The 15,772-nt window shown below is 36.1% G+C and overlaps 2 protein-coding genes across 6 annotated transcripts; both read left to right on the top strand.

Moving 5' to 3' along the window:
- The first annotated feature begins 626 nt into the window (after positions 1–626).
- On the top strand, positions 627–3,840 carry LOC111789040 (bidirectional sugar transporter SWEET2). The gene is made up of 7 exons (XM_087121064.1): positions 627–1,195; positions 1,936–1,972; positions 2,063–2,279; positions 2,372–2,530; positions 2,620–2,739; positions 2,825–2,973; positions 3,567–3,840. Exons 1-6 carry the CDS (start codon positions 1,141–1,143, stop codon positions 2,936–2,938), a joined length of 702 nt encoding a protein of 233 aa, XP_086977190.1. The 5' UTR covers positions 627–1,140; the 3' UTR covers positions 2,939–2,973; positions 3,567–3,840.
- A 739-nt stretch (positions 3,841–4,579) lies between these two features.
- Positions 4,580–15,425, top strand: LOC111788617 (protein FLX-like 1). Of its 5 annotated transcripts, none has more exons than XM_087121501.1 (8): positions 4,580–4,773; positions 4,867–4,994; positions 5,336–5,937; positions 6,062–6,228; positions 6,585–6,667; positions 7,170–7,331; positions 13,164–13,226; positions 14,984–15,425. In XM_087121501.1, the coding sequence occupies exons 2-6, from the start codon at positions 4,992–4,994 to the stop codon at positions 7,254–7,256; spliced, it is 942 nt and encodes a 313-aa protein (XP_086977627.1). In that variant the 5' UTR covers positions 4,580–4,773; positions 4,867–4,991; the 3' UTR covers positions 7,257–7,331; positions 13,164–13,226; positions 14,984–15,425. The 5 variants fall into 5 exon arrangements, with proteins under 5 accessions (XP_086977627.1, XP_086977626.1, XP_086977623.1 ...); XM_087121500.1 differs by having other exon boundaries at positions 4,582–4,773; positions 4,867–4,979; positions 7,164–7,331; XM_087121497.1 differs by having other exon boundaries at positions 4,582–4,773; positions 7,164–7,331.
- The last annotated feature ends 347 nt before the right edge of the window (positions 15,426–15,772 follow it).

Genomic DNA, 15,772 nt, shown 5'->3' with positions numbered 1-15,772 from the left:
TGTTCTATCTTTTATTATTATTATTATTATTATTTTATATATAGCTTATAATTTTTTCGATAAGAGTCTCTCCAACCTTATATATGAATCTAACGATTATTATAAGTAGACATTTTGTGAACCTAGATCGGACCGTCATTACGAGACAACTGTGGTGGTTCCATTGAATAATTTTCATTAAAAACAAAAAAATTTCCGTTCAACAAGTGCAGGAACACGATATTGAACTATCATTAGGATTACAATTGATATCTTATCCAACATGCTACAATAAAATTGACCCGATAATATTAAAGTCTTTATCTTTTTATTAATGCAAAAAATATGCTAAATAAGGCATATAGCTAGTCTTATAGGTTTTTAAAATCGGCTATTTGGGTCCAAATTTATTAAAAGTATAATAGCTGTTACGGGTTTCTTTTAGAACTTCTAATAATGCTCGTTGAATCAACACAAGAATATGTTATGAACTAGCTCAACTGTACTAATTCTCTTATCCTTGGAGATTTAAATTCCGGGTATTTCACATTTGTTATACTAAAAAAATTGTATAAAGAAATTGTCTAATCTTATAATCTAAAAAAAAAAAAAAAAAGTTATGTTTGTATCCATGAAAAAAGGTGTGGGAATGATCTAATAGCTTGAAGTCCACACATTTTCAATTCACGGTCTATCTCTTTTCAAATTTCAGTTGGATTTCTTCGTTTCTACTCTTTTTTTGTTCCTTTTTTGGTAAGATGTTCATGCGTTGTCGATCGAGTAAAGGGTCTCCCCAGAAAATCAGAAGTTAAAACACTTCGAATCACGTTCATCAGCAACCTCCGTTGCGATCCAACCCGTTTTTTGTATACTAAAAACCAATTTCCCAGTTCATACGTTCATCCAAATCTTCCGAAAGTATCATTTCTGCCCCTTTTGTTCGTCTCTGCTGCATTCGATTTCAAAATCCTCTGAAGTTTGTGGGGTTTTGGTGTTTTCATCTGGGTGTGAATCGATCGCACTAATTGATTTGATGAAAAAAGGGTTTCTGTGATTCAGTGGGTGGGTGACTTCTTGTGCATTGGTAATGTTCTTGATGACGGCGGCGCTTTGCTGTTGAAGCGACGGAGGAGTGTTCTTGTGGTTTAAAATTTCTTGTTGATGATTCTTCACGGCTCCGTCTTCTCCATTTGCAGGGATGCTGCTGGAGTCGCCGGTACGGCTCTCTACTTCTCTTTCTTGTCTTAAATTCTTCCATTAATGGCGGTAGAAGCTCGTTTTCTTGGCAAATAGTTAGGGTTCAATGGATTTTGCCTTCGTTCTGTGGATGCCCTTTTCAATATCATGTTCTTGATTCAACTGTTAATGATATATATCAAGATATTGTTCTTATTAGAGTTCATTCAACTCCGATTGTTGGTTCTTTCGCCTCTGTATTTTACGTTAGGAATAACAACCCTCCACAATCGTATGATATTGTCCACTTTGAGCATAAGCTCTCGTGGTTTTGCTTTGGGACTCCCTCCCAACGATCATCAACAATCCTCCCCTCGAACAAAGTACACTATAGAGCCTCCCTTGAGGCCTATGGAGCCCTCGAATAGCCTCCCCTTAATCGAGGCTCGACTCCTTTTCTGGAGCCCTCAAACAAAGTACACTATTTATTCGTCACTTTTGACTACACCTTTGAGGCTCACAACTTTTTTGTTCGACATTTAAGGATTCTATTGATATGGCTAATTTAAGGGCATGATTCTGATACCATGTTAGGAATAACGACTCTCTACAATGGTATGATATTGTCCACTTTGAGCATAAACTCTCGTGGCTTTGCTTTGGGCTTCCCCAAAAGACCTCATACGAATGAAGATGTATTCCGTACTTATAAACCGATGATCATTACTTAGTGTTATTTCCTTTCCTTTTTCATGAGAATGGTACTTCATTCATTTGCAGGGCACATCTTTGCTTTTGGGCTGTTCTTGTCACCTCTGTAAGTTCTATCCATGGTACCCCATCTCTGCTACTTGTCTTTACATATTTACCATTTTCTTGGTTTCCTTACTTTGGGATTGATTTGTAGAGATACGTTTCGACGTGTTACCCGAAACCAAACAACCGAACAGTTTTCGGGTTCGCCATATATATATGCTTTGTTGAACTGCCTCATTTGTCTATGGTATGGCACCCCCCTCATTTCCCCAAGAAACACGATGGTCATGACGGTCAACTCGATCGGCGCGGTGTTTCAGTTAGTCTACATCTTTCTCTTCATCACATATGCTGAAAAGGGAAGAAAGGTGCTTACTTGTATGCCTATAATATGTACTAGAAATCTAAGTTTGTGGAAGATTTCTGTTTGTTGAAGTTCTATCTTTTGTGTTTGTGACAGATGAAAATGATTGGATTGTTGCTTGCAGTGTTTGCCATTTTCATAGCTATTGTTGCAGGGAGCTTACAGATAGCTAACGTCCCTTTGCGACGAAATGTCGTCGGGATCTTGAGTTGTGCGTCTCTCGTATCGATGTTTGCTTCTCCATTGTTCATAATCGTAAGCCAAGTTTGTAAGCTTCTTCTTGTCTACCTTCTGTTGTTGGATGCTTACTTTTCTTGTTCGTTCGATTTTTTGCACGCTCTCAGAATTTGGTGATTCGAACAAAGAGTGTGGAGTTTATGCCGTTTTATCTCTCACTTTCGACCTTCCTCATGAGCGTATCGTTTTTCCTCTATGGACTGTTCAATTACGATCTGTTCGTTTATGTAAGCATCGTCTTACTCGTTTCCTTTGTTCAATTCATTGGATTGAGTATGTGACATAAATTTGTATCTTGTTGTCAAACTTCAGGCACCAAATGGGATAGGAGCTGTGTTGGGGATAGTACAATTGGTCTTGTACTTCTACTATAGTCGAGTCGCTAAAGAGGAGCCTAGAGAACCTCTACTCGTATCCTACTCGTAAATACGTACATTGTGTATTTACATAGCGATAATAAGGTAAGACTCCATGTATGTACTCTTTTTGTCGATTCTCGAGCCCCCACGGAGCTCAACTGTAATAGCTCAAGCCCACCGCTAGCAGATATTGTCTGCTTCGGCCCATTACGTATCGCTGTCAGTCTTACGATTTTAAAACGCGTATGTTAGGGAGAGGTTTCCACACCTTTATGAGGAATGATTCGTTCTCCTCTCCAACCGATGTGGGATCTCACAATCCACCCCCCTTATAAGGACATGAGGCGGTGTGCCAGCAAGGACATTGGGTCTCGAAAGGGGTGGAGTGGGGGGTCCCACGTCAATTGGATAAGGAAACGAGTGTCAGCAAGGATGCTGGGCTCCGAAGAGGGGTGGATTGTGAGATCCCACGTCGAGGGAGGAGAACGAAACATTCTTTACAAGGGTGTAGTAACGTCTCCCTAGTAGACACGTTTTAAAAATTTTGAGGAGAAGCTCGAAAAGAACAATATCTGCCAGCGGTGGGCTTGAGCCGTTACATTAACTATCTAGTTTTTTTCGGATTTGTGCGAGTGTTATTACTCAATGTGGCAAATGGAAGGATAACCAGTATGAACTTTTTCCATATGCAACAGGAACAGCACAGAGCATTGGTGCATAGTTGAGTGTTAGCCAACGAGCCGTTTTCTGGCTACGGTGTGTTTGTTGTAATATCTATCACTCTCATTCATTTCTTCAGTTCAATTGATTTGTTTTGTTTTTTCAGCTGTCCATCAGCTAAATGATAAAGAGCTTGTACTTATTTTGGGCTTGATCAGCTACTATTAGCTCGTTCTTAAACGCGCTAGCAAGTAAATATTTGACTCGGGGGTTGAGTTGAATGATATGGTATTGGAAAGTCGAAGGTTAGTCTACGAGTTTGTTTATCTTGAGAATCTCTTCTTTCAGGCTAGACTAGACACTCACCTGTTCGAGTATGATATACTCTACCGTCCTCAAACTCCCATTTTGAAACTTCGTGAACCATGTATTTTTTTATATCTCATATTCTCGAAGCAATAAATGATTTTTCAAAATTCAGTTTAAAAAAGTAGTGTATTTGTCAATAGCAGATCAGCTTCGGAAGATTAATTTTTCTATTTTAATTATTATTATTATTATTATTTGGATAAGATTTCGAGGTAGATCACAAGGATGAGATAATTTGAAGCATTGCCATAAAATAGGATCTTCCGCCATTAAATAAATCCAGATGAAAATAATTTTGTTTAAAAAATAATCTTGAACTTCCAAAATTTCATTGGTAACTTTAATTTTTTATCTTAAAAATACCTTAAAGTTCGTAAGTAAGGAACAGAACTATTAATACCATATTTAATTTTTTAATAGGATATAAAATCGTCCATTCATACTCTAAATAATTACTTTCTTTAAATTGGGATAAAAAATTAAATTAAAAATAATATTTGAGTGTTAAATTTTATTATATTTATGGTTGAAAATGAGAGAATATTATTTATTTTATTTTATTTTTTAAAAGTTGAAAGATATTAATTTTTCAATTTTTTTTTTTTTTAAAGTTTTAAGAATATTATTAATTTAGTTTTTTTTTTTAGTTTTTTTTTTTTAGTTTTTTTAAAGCTAAACTTATTGAGTTCTTCGTTTCCGAACAGGCGGTAAAGCGAACAAAAAAGAAAGGTTGGAAGAAGAAACCCTGCTAGGGTTTTTATTTTTCAATCCAATTGAATTGTTGGGACGATAATTCCCTAATTTCCCTTTCTCCGTCTTAATCTTACCATCCTACTAATCCACTTTTCACTCAATTTCCTCCTCTGTTGGAAGGTTAGTATCTGGATTTCGATCCACTGCCTACTTTCATTGTTCATCGTATTCGTGTGGAATGAAACCCGTTCCTGTTAAATAATGATTTTTCAGTTTCGTTTTCGACGTGGCTGGGCTGGTTGATAGCTTAACTTATCGAATTCTTCGGGGGTGTATGGCATTCCGATTGCTTCGCTCGGAGTGGCTTTCCTTGGAGTGGACAGAAAGTTGGCTTCTTGATGGTTATGATAGTTCTAATACGTATAACTTTTAGGATGGGGGAAGAAATTGAAATGTAACTTGGTTTTTGGGTATTGGGAGATAGTCTAGTTATTGATTCTATACAAATGGGTGATTGGGTTTCTTTCATACTGGCGTTTTTTTTCTGCTGGCATGTAGATTCTCGGGCATTGGCTGTCTACTTGTTTTTCTCGAGGTGTTAGAACTAAGAACTTCGTTTACTTCCTTTTTTTTTTTTTGCGGAAGCAGGATTATATATATGTGGCCTGTGAACACTCATTTTTTTAATTTTATTAATTTTTTGATTGTTGCTTAGATCGTTCTTTTGGTATTTCTTTCATAGATTATGTCTGGAAGAAATCGTGGACCGCCTATCCCACTAAATGGGGTGCATCATGGTGCACTACCATCAGTTCGAGAGCCTCCTTTTGCCAGAGGCCTTGGGCCAATGCCACATCCAGCGCTTCTTGAGGAAATCAGAGAAACACAGTATGGGATGCATCCAGGACCCCTTCCTCCACACCCTGTAATAATTGAGGAGCGTCTTGCTGCCCAACATCAAGATATTCAAGGTCTTCTTCTCGATAACCAGAGGCTAGCTGCGACCCATGTTGCGCTTAAGCAGGAACTAGAAGCAGCCCAGCATGAGTTGCAACGTATGGCTCATGTTGCTGATTCCTTACATGCAGAAAGGGACATTCAGATGAGAGAGTTGTATGAAAAATCGGTTAGACTAGAGGTTGATCTGCGAGGAGTTGAGACTATGCGGGCAGAGCTTCTTCAAGTTCATTCTGATGTAAAGGAACTAACTACTGCAAGGCAGGAGCTCAATGGTCAAGCACAAGCAATGACACAAGATCTAACCAGAATTACTGCAGATTTGCAGCAAGCCCCAGCATTGAGGGCAGAAATTGAAACTGTGAAGCAGGAATTACATCGTGCTAGGTATTTTATGGCAGTCTGTTGGATTGTAAACTTTGATGGTGATATAAGGTGTTTTTTTATTCTTTTAATGGATATTTTGTAATTCTGATTAGCGTACATGATACTTGATACTTTGCATTTTAAGAGTTGCAATAGAGTATGAAAAGAAGGGATATGCGGAGAATTATGAACACGGTCAGGTTATGGAGAAGAAACTGGTTTCAATGGCTAGGGAGTTGGAGAAACTTAGAGCTGAGGTTGCTAATGCAGAGAAGAGAGCTCATGCTTCTGCTGCTGCAATTGGAAATGCTGGTATGCCTATTCTTTGGCTTGCATTGAGCCCCCTCATTTGTTTTCACACTTTTGTAAGCTGTTAATTGTATGGAAGCTGAATTTAAACATGATGGGGGTAAATGGTTACTGGATTTATAGTTTTTCTGTCTTATTCTTTCTTGGTTGTTCCTTACCCAAAAACGATTAGTCATTCTTTGTCATTGTGTGAGGACAATGATAGATTATGAGGAACTTTGATCTAACTATAGTCTGGTTAGCTGTAAAGTGGATTAAACAGCATAGGTTAGTTTTGTGCAAAATATCTCGTTAACTGAATTGTCCGGTAGTTCACATTTTTGTATATTCTCTCTGAACTTGATAAATAATTTGTCTAGCTGCTGGCTATGGTGCAAGTTATGGCAATGCTGATGCTGGATATGCAGGAAATCCATATTCTACAAATTATGGCTTGAACAACGTAAGTTTTCAGTTTATTTGTTACTTCTAGGTTGTCTGAATAGTGTACGTACTGTACATCTGGACAAGCCGAAAATTTTTAACGTGGATAAAAATGTCTATGATTCAATTCCCGTGGAAAGTGGATAAACGTTTCAAGAAATAGCATGAAAACGATGATAATTTGGATTGACTTTTTAAAGTTAGAAATTTTTTATATTTCTCAAATCAGTAGATAGTAATTCATATCTAAAGTTAAGCTTGTTAACACCAAAAATAATTACAGGCATGTGCTCCATCTATTTGCAATAGAAAAAAGGATTTGTCATAGAACAAAGTTGACTCGTACACTCGAAGCTTCTTTTGGATTATTTGCATTTCTATGCAAGTTTCTGGGTCTTAGCCTTTTAGGTCACTGCTATACTTCTCATTTACCATTTGTGTATGTGTCTTCCTTCTTGATTTCTATATTGTTTGTTCTTTTGGATGGCATATTATGGTTCTGTTATAAATCGTAGGTACAGTCTGGTACAGATGGTTATCCTCCGTATGGACCTGGATCTGTTTCCTGGGGTGCGTATGACATGCAACGGGCTCAAGGACATAGATAGACTAGTTTGCTATGTCCTGCTAAGATGTTTCTTGCAGAGGGCTTGAGGTTCAAATCACAAAGCATTGATAATTAGGTCTGAATCTGAAATGTTGTTTTGTGATAAACATTTTATTGCATTTGCTTATAAACAGTTTTCAAGCTGGACTTGAACTAGCAATTAATTTGGCCTGACGATGCAATATGCTACTTTTAGTTTCAAATGATTTATTTTCTCTGCATATGCCTTGTGCACATTTCAAATGTGATATTTGTTTCTTATGTTCAATTTGATTTTTGCTTTTGATACATTGAAGATTAGATGTATACTTTTTTTGAATTGTGAATCTACATTGCAGTCTTTTTTTTTTTTTTTTTTTTTTTTTTTTTTTTGGTTTGTAAGCGCTGATTTGCTTATGTGTTTTACTTAACAGCCTCAATGATTAAGTTGTAAGAATTAGATAGGTTAGGTCGAGTTGTTTGCTCACCTTGCGGCATTTAGTCTCTTTTATCTCTTTATAGGGATCCTTGTATGATATCCATTTTCTGCCATTGGAAGTGGATCGCGGATTTCCTTTTTGTGGGGCTTTATTATGTCCATTATATAGTAGACAAAGTTAAGAAAAACTTATGAAGAAAAGGATCTCAAACTGTGTGTGGCCAAGACCTTCGGCCAACTAGAAGAGAGTTTAGAAATATGAACTTAGAGAGAGGTGTTAATATGTACTACGCCAAACCTCCTTGAAAAACTCAAAAAAGAGGCAAAATGACATCCTCTGTAAAAACTCAAACTCTTGTCCGTAGTTAAGCCAAAAGTCCTTCACAGTCAACACCTCACTTCGGGAGTACAAGGGGCAAGCCACAAAAGGTGGTTCAATTCTTTTGAAGTGTCCTTGCACAAATACAGCCGGTGGTGCCAAATACAAAGGTGGAGGTTCTCTAGAGGAAGTCTAATGTGGTGGGAACTCTATCAAGGGTGATAAGCCAAGAAAGGATCCAAGTTGTCTTCAACATCCAAAATTTAGAGAACAAAGATGGTTGGAAGAAGAAGAATATACCAAGTAAATTTACATAGACTTACTAGTGAAAATACCAGAAATATTGTCTAGACTACAATCACTATTATTAAGTACAAGATTAAGTCTTTGAATGAAGGAACAAAGGGAAGTTGACTTGACGACATCGATTGAATAGGGATCTACACAAATAAATATTGCAGGCATGGTAAGCCACTCAGTTGATTTACCCTCTTCATTAGTTCTTAATACTCATCTGAAGGATCATTAGCTTAATGCTTTTGAAGTAAGTTTTATGTAACACATGGTTGATTTTGTCCATTAGTATCTTCTTTTTCCGAACATTAAATACAAGCAATGAAACAGGACCATGTAAAACTAGGTGGACTATAGATTTATCATGGAGATGTCATATGTTTTTGGCCAATCTGCAGAAATTCATGGACTTCGGACCATTTTAGATAATCACTTTTTATATGTCAAATCTCAAAACTAAAGTTCTGCTTGTCTTTCTTTATTCTTTCCCATCCTATTTTGTTGAATTTTGTCAAGTGACCAAAATATTGTAACTTAAGGTGTTGTTGCTAGCTTACTAAATGTAGATCTTACTAAATGTAGATCAAGTGATTAACTAACGTATTCATTTGTCGTTGGCGACCTAGCTGTCTAGGAGTTCTGGGTTCTAGTATGTTTAGTTGTACTGGAGTCACATGGTTATACTTTAATCTTTAGTTTATGGTGCATGAAATCGAGGATCGAAACATAGATTCTAAAAGAGGCGGAGAGTATAGAAATGATATAGGCTTGCCATATATAAATGTATTTATACTTTTAAATGACTGTAGTTTGTGTAAAACTCCTTGTACTCTCACCTTGGCAACCATGTATTTTTCTGGTTACATGGTATGGGTTCCAGCCACTGCTAATCCATAAAGAGGTATAGTATGCCTTGAGCTGACTCGAATAGACACTAAGAGTGTAATCTTTGTCTCAAGAAGCTTGTGCTTAGGTCCTTTCAGAGAAGGATATTCTTATCTCAGATATTGGTAACAGTTACCTGCCGGTCTCCGGCCACAATTTTCAACAGGCATGTACCTTAGTGCACCTTGTGCTTTGATCTGTCTTGTGGGCCTCTGTGAAGACCATAGTTTTATAATACTTTGGCTTCTTTTTCTTAATTTTTCTGCACTTAAGTAACTTAGCTTTTTCCTGGTATGCTCGTTTTAAAATTTTGAACCCCTGCGAATCATTACATGTTTATGGTTTATTTTCCTTTCCTTTTTTCTTTTGTTTCTATATCAACTTTGTATGTAAGAGATTTTATTGTCTGCAATTTTCATAAGCAAAGATCTTTTTTTGCTTTTTTAAATATTTAAATTAGGTGCTTTCTTCATTCTAGTTCTTTTTCTGTGCATGCTTTTAAGATATTTTTCACGTTAATGCTTCTTAGACTACAGTGGTCCTTTGGTTTTCAAGTGTTCAATTGATGGCTGCTTGTTCATATTTTATCACACACCATGCATGTAATTTAATGTGATGTGTCATTCTATTCTCAACATCTTCACGTTGTAGTTTTGTATAGGTAGTTAATTTGTAGTCATATATATACATAATATATATATATATATATATATATATATATATATATCTTTTTGTTTCTGTTGGAAATCGTAATATCATTATTTCAACTTACTTTATTTTATGCTAAGAAGGCATGGAGTTGCAACAGTACCTGAATATGCTATTTTATTCTTCCTTTTCTTAGACAAGATTGTTCTTTAGTTTGTGAAAATCACAATATGATTTTTCTTTAATGGAAGGTCTTAAGAATGTTTCCTTAAATCCTATTTTTGTTTTTCCTGCATTCTTCGTCATTCCCCTCAAAATAGGCTGGATTTCCTTTTCTACCATGAAACATTCTTTTTGTCTTAGTGAGTTCCTGCCTCTCACAAAAAGTAAAGAACACGAGTGAACACGAGTGAACACATCACTGTGGGAGTGCGTTGAAATGTGCATGTAATACATACTATTCACCCATTGTAATTTATGAAGTTAGGGCAATTGTAATCTCTGCAACCGGTGGCACTCAAGTAAAGCAGCAGCCACATTGTTCCCATCTCATTATGTAATTTCTCCATTATGATCTACTGATTAGAAATAATTTGATTACATTTGTTTATTTCCTACTTTGGTTAGTAAAAGGTCAGCAGCAATTAGATTTACATGTAAGTGTTGGCGTATAATCTGCTTCAGTTCAATTTTGGATCCTCTTTCAGATTTCAAGAGTTTTTTTTTCTTTAACTGATATTGCATCCTATTCTTCCTATAATATATTTTTTCCCCCTGAATTCTCTGGCTTTCAAATCTACATTCCATCCTCATCCTTTCTTTTTAAGATGTCTCAGAGGGTTGAAGTTCCAATAGAGATGGAAATAGCCCTTGGATTTAGTGGAGTGGTGATTGGTTTCCAACTTTTGGAATAGTTTCCTATGGTTTTTAAGTATCTCACAAGTTCCTAGATTATAAAATATTGTTGTGTTATAAGTGTTCTAATTTGTTACTCTGTCGGTTGTCAAAGGCTGGGTTATTTGAGTGTTTTCATTTCAAACAGAAGGAGAGAGTGGGTGGGGATGATTTCAAAGAGGCCATGAAATACATGACCTTTTCTTTTTGAACTTTGCCTAATGTATTTGTTATAATTGACACCATTTCACTCACTTTGAACTTCTATTGTGTTTAATATATATTCATGAACATGTGGATGTTGTTGGTAATTTACTCAATCCATTTAGAGAGTGTCTTGGGATGCAAAAGCTATAAATTGGCTTCAAATATATGAACTGTCTTCTAAATTGGACATGGTAGTGATAGGTAATAGGCAACCTGAATTTGAGACTCTCCTTTCCTTTGTCTATTATGTGTATTCCACTCATTTTGATCTTCAATTGTCTGTGTCCTTCCTATCCTTGCCAGTTAGATTTCTAGGCCTTAAAATTCAGACTTTAAATAAGTTAGACTTCTATGCCTTAGAATCCAGACATTAAACTCAAGAATGAGTTAGATTTCTATGTCTTGGAATCCTTACTTTAAATCTAAAAATTGATGATTTGGAATCTTAGATTTAAAGTAAGGAGTCGAAGTCAGTTTATACCCTATATCATTGAACTTAAAATTCACAGGATTTTTATTGGATGCCTTGATAATAATTTCCTTTCTTTCTATTTGGGTGGCCTGTCATTTAGGAGCATGTACAATTTCTTTGAGTTCGATGTCAACACTTTCCATTATTTATTTTTGGTCTATTCTGTTTTTGTATGGTTTTGTTATATGGGTACTCTTAATTTTTTTGTTTCTTCCATGGATGATATGGGTGAGAAAATATTTATTTTCTGGTCTGTATCCTCCTCCAAGTATAAAGTGCGGATTTGTGTTATAGCTCAAGTAGTGTACTGCAATCATATCATTTTGCAGTGGGCTAATTAAGTGAAGCGAATAGGAACAATAGGTTTAATTATGGGGATCTAAAGCTTCTCTGGTGGTACAAAAAGTGTCGTCCTCACATGGTTTTAGGACCAAAAAAAAAAAAAAAAAAAAAAAAATGTAAGAAACTCTTTATGTTTCTCATCTGCCCTAGAGAATTACAGCAAAGAATTGAGAGAAGCTAATTTATTGCGTGAAATGGCTGGTCATTGCCAAGACAGTTCAACAATGGAGCCACATGATGACTTTCAGTCAAGTAAGTGTTTATCTTTTTTCTCTGAAAAAAAGTGATCACCTGTTATCCCAGTCTCTTCCCTTTTCCTTGCCCTTGTAGACATCTATAGATCTGTTTTCGTTATCCAAATCTGTTGCCTGGTGGCACTCTCGCTTTGCCGCCTTTGGTAGAATCTCCGTACCCGTGATTGAGGAATGCTATGTGCATCTTTCTTCTCTCTTTCCATCTCCCTGTTAATCGGTTGTGAGATTGTAGGTTTATTTGGGGTCTTATGTACAATAGTTTCAGATGAGTTTACATGAAATGATTTCAATGTTGATTATATTGATTATAATTTGACTAGACATGAGATGTTTAAGTTTAGTGAGAACTCTATTCCTATCCTGAACAACGTTGTTGCTAGAATATGTAGAATGAATGGTTTATGGATATGAAATTTTTTATTTATATGTCATGCAAGTGACCGACTAGTTTATAATTGGAATGGTTGAAGTAGGAGTATCCTAGTTATATGGTTCTTCTTAGGCCAACCTTAAGTTTCAGATTATAGCAGCTTCAAGGTGGAAGAAGTGTCTTATTATTGGTTAGGAAGCATAAAGATGGTGCTTACTTGGCATCCTTTACAACATTTTACCATCTTGGGAACTTGTCGAGAATTTCAAATGCAGTTTCTGCATTGTTCTCTTTGGACTATTAATACAATTTTCCCCCCAGCTTTGTAATTAGAGATATTTGAAGCAGCTATTTCTATGACCCTTTTGTTGAAAGGCTGATGGTGTTTTTTTAATTTAATTTTTTTTCCCCACATATTATGCAGTCCTCTGCAATATGATCACATTTATGAATGTTATAGCAAAAGATATTGCCTGTAGGTTTGTGTTTATTGTGGCTGAAATACTGATGGGGAGCTTCATTGCCATTCTACCACCACTTTTCCATCTTTTTCCCATCAACACAATCTATATTATCTTAAAAAGGAAACTAGTAGCTTTTAAGTTATTAGAGAAGCAGTCTCAACGACATTGTGAATTATCAGCATTCATTTTCTCATCTAAGTTTATAAGTATGTTTTAGCATTTCGGTAATTTTATGTTCAATTTTATTGGTTGGTCTATAATGATGTTTGGTATGATTTGCTTTTGTCTGTTTCTTCTAATGTTTTCTAATGTAAATTTGCACTTGCATGTTTCATTTGCAGGTTTGTAGGTCCTCGGTGATCTGCTTCATTTATGGCTATGAGCTAGTTTCAGATTGTACTAAGGTGGGTGCATCTATTTAAGCTTTCGTCAATTGTTTCCTATCTGGTTCTTTGCATCGACATTTCGTTTCTTTTTAAATATATACATTTTTATATAATCTGCCATGAGAAATGCAACTTCATTGCCGTTACTTTTTAATATCAGTTTATTATTTTATTAATATTACTATCTCAATCTCCGATGAGTAGTCAAAGAATTCTAAAGGCCGACTTATAAGACCAAACACAAAAACGGGGAGCACAAAAACTTACAGTTAAGGGCACCCAGTTTTTATTTTCAATAACTATTCCTTTTTAGCCAAGTAAACGGTAGAATGGCAATGACGCTACCCTGCCATAGCTCATGGTCTTTCCTGGAAAAGAAGGATGTTGAACAACTTCCACAGACCTTTAGACAATTGTTAGTCCAAAATTCTACCTTGAATGACTCGAAATTTAAGAAGAGAATGGAAGGAAACACCAACAAAGCATGATTAGGATGATCGAGGGCCTATGAGAATCTTGATCATATTCTTGAATTTGTGATGTTGCTTGTTCTGTTTGGAGCTGGTTCGTAGAGGAGTATGGTTTCGACTTATCTGCGTGAGGGGTGGTAGAGAGAAACACAGCATGATGAAGATCCTTTGCCTCTCACTGCAGCCATACAAAATACACCAGTTTGGAATAGAACGCGAGTGGATAAAACGTCTAAAGTGCTAGGCCCTAATCCAAGCAAAAAATGGAATCTTCGTTTGGTTGGACTTCCACATAGACGAGGAAAAAAGTGGTGCAGTGAGGAGTCTGGAGGTGTAGTCTATTTGAACAATGAATAGACTATGATTTTTGACCTGGAGAAAGGGAAACTAACTGAAGTGAAGATTGAAAGGATTAAGGGAGGATAACTCTTCAATCTCTTGATCCAGGAGGGGCCTTCAAAATTGAAAGTCATGGGATGTAGCTCCTTCCTGCTAGCAAATAACATATTACTTTGTGAGGTTTCAATATAAGGCTAAAGAATGAAGTGGAAGCTGCAAACAAAGCCTATAATCCTTCCAAAATTCATATTTGTTACTAACACCTACCGTCAAGGTGTATACAAAAATCAGGGATCATAATACAGAGCTCCTTCCAAGGGTCACTAGAGACGATTTTAGAAACTTATCAGCTTTCTATTGGGAGGAACAGAAAGTACAGAAGTTAGAGAAATCAACGGAAGAAGCTTACACCGTATTGTCAGTGTGCTGCCACCAATTTCCTATACTATAGTTTCATACTGGAAAAGCTTGCAAGGTTGTTCGAGGACAGGGATTAAGAATGAAAGCGACATAGAAATGAGATGCCATTGTTGGTTGTACTTTTGTAGAACAAAGAATTATTTTTCTTGTTGGCAGAGATCATGAAAGAACAGTCTGTATTGTAGAAAGAGGAGCTTCTGCATTGTGGTGTTTGTCATGGAGCTCCCTGTAGTGGCTTGGTTAGAAATGGTACGGTAGGAGTGGGCTTCATTGCTGGATAAAGGCTCTTCTGCATTGCTGCATTTAAAGATTGGACATTCATTCGTTCGTTCAAGCTTTCGCGCGTTAAATCTGTGTCGATTAATTGAATTTGAAGACAACCATTCATTTGAGTGATCATTCTGAATAAATTAGTTATTATCTATCTTTAACAGTGCAAAACTTCACTTCCTTAGTGAACGTTCGTCTTGAAACAAGTTTTGTTATATAGCTTACTGGGTATAGACTGCTAAACTGTTGTCGACATTTCTTTCTTTTTGTATATAGGTCGGCGGAAGCTGAATGCCAAGCTCTTCGATCTGAAATCGCTGCAGCTTGCAGCTTGAACAATTAACAATTTATTCCATCATAGGAAGCAAAGTTGGATGATAGCTCTTCAGTTTTACAAGTACCAGTAATGTTTTAGTGCCCTGTATGTTCTTAACAGCTGCTGCTCTCATTTACATGGACATGAAAGGAGATGGCTTTTGGAACATGCGTTGGCCCTGCTGTTGCTGTTTGACAGAACTCCCTTCATTTGTGAAAATGGTAGGCTTCTGAAGTTGCCTGAATTCAACGCCAAATTGAAAGTTCACTGGAAGTGGAGGCAAGAATTCTAGTTTTTAGTTTCTAATGTATTTTTATGAAATTTAGGTATAAAGTTAATTAGTTCTTACTGTTAGTATATGACAAAATTTGTTATTTATGTCTTATAGATCATCTTCTTCCACTTCTTCGTCTTCCATGTTTCCACTGGTGACTCGTTAATTTCTCATTTCCTCGAATTTTCGCCCTTTGCTCTTACCTGTTAGTATATGAATCGAGTTTGGTTATTTACACCTTATACATCATCTTCTTCGATTTCTTTGTTCTCCCATGCTTTAAACCTATGGACTCACAAATTTTCACTAATTTTTTCATATTTTTGCTCATTCTTTGAACAGTCTTTTTTTAATTAATTTATTTTTTTTATTTTTATTTATCATTTTTAGTCATAAATGTAAGAAATTTGAATACCAAAATAGCCCATTTTTGGGAAGTTATCTTAATTTGGAAAATAATATTGTTTATTTATTA

The sequence above is a fragment of the Cucurbita pepo genome, chromosome 2, assembly GCF_057944985.1.
Source record: "Cucurbita pepo subsp. pepo isolate OVF chromosome 2, ASM5794498v1, whole genome shotgun sequence".
NCBI classification, from domain to species: domain Eukaryota; kingdom Viridiplantae; phylum Streptophyta; class Magnoliopsida; order Cucurbitales; family Cucurbitaceae; genus Cucurbita; species Cucurbita pepo.
Note: the sequence above shows the minus strand (reverse complement) of the source record. Positions and strands in the feature narration are given on the sequence as shown.

Excerpts from the sequence above, each read along its gene's own strand:
- LOC111789040 (XM_087121064.1), top strand. The coding sequence starts at position 1,141 with ATGATTCTTCACGGCTCCGTCTTCTCCATTTGCAGGGATGCTGCTGGA. Across the intron at positions 1,973-2,062 it reads GGGCTGTTCTTGTCACCTCT|AGATACGTTTCGACGTGTTA; the intron begins GTAAGTTCTATC and ends ATTGATTTGTAG. Across the intron at positions 2,740-2,824 it reads ATTACGATCTGTTCGTTTAT|GCACCAAATGGGATAGGAGC; the intron begins GTAAGCATCGTC and ends GTCAAACTTCAG.
- LOC111788617 (XM_087121497.1), top strand. Across the intron at positions 5,938-6,061 it reads CAGGAATTACATCGTGCTAG|AGTTGCAATAGAGTATGAAA; the intron begins GTATTTTATGGC and ends TTGCATTTTAAG. Across the intron at positions 6,229-6,584 it reads TGCTGCAATTGGAAATGCTG|CTGCTGGCTATGGTGCAAGT; the intron begins GTATGCCTATTC and ends TAATTTGTCTAG.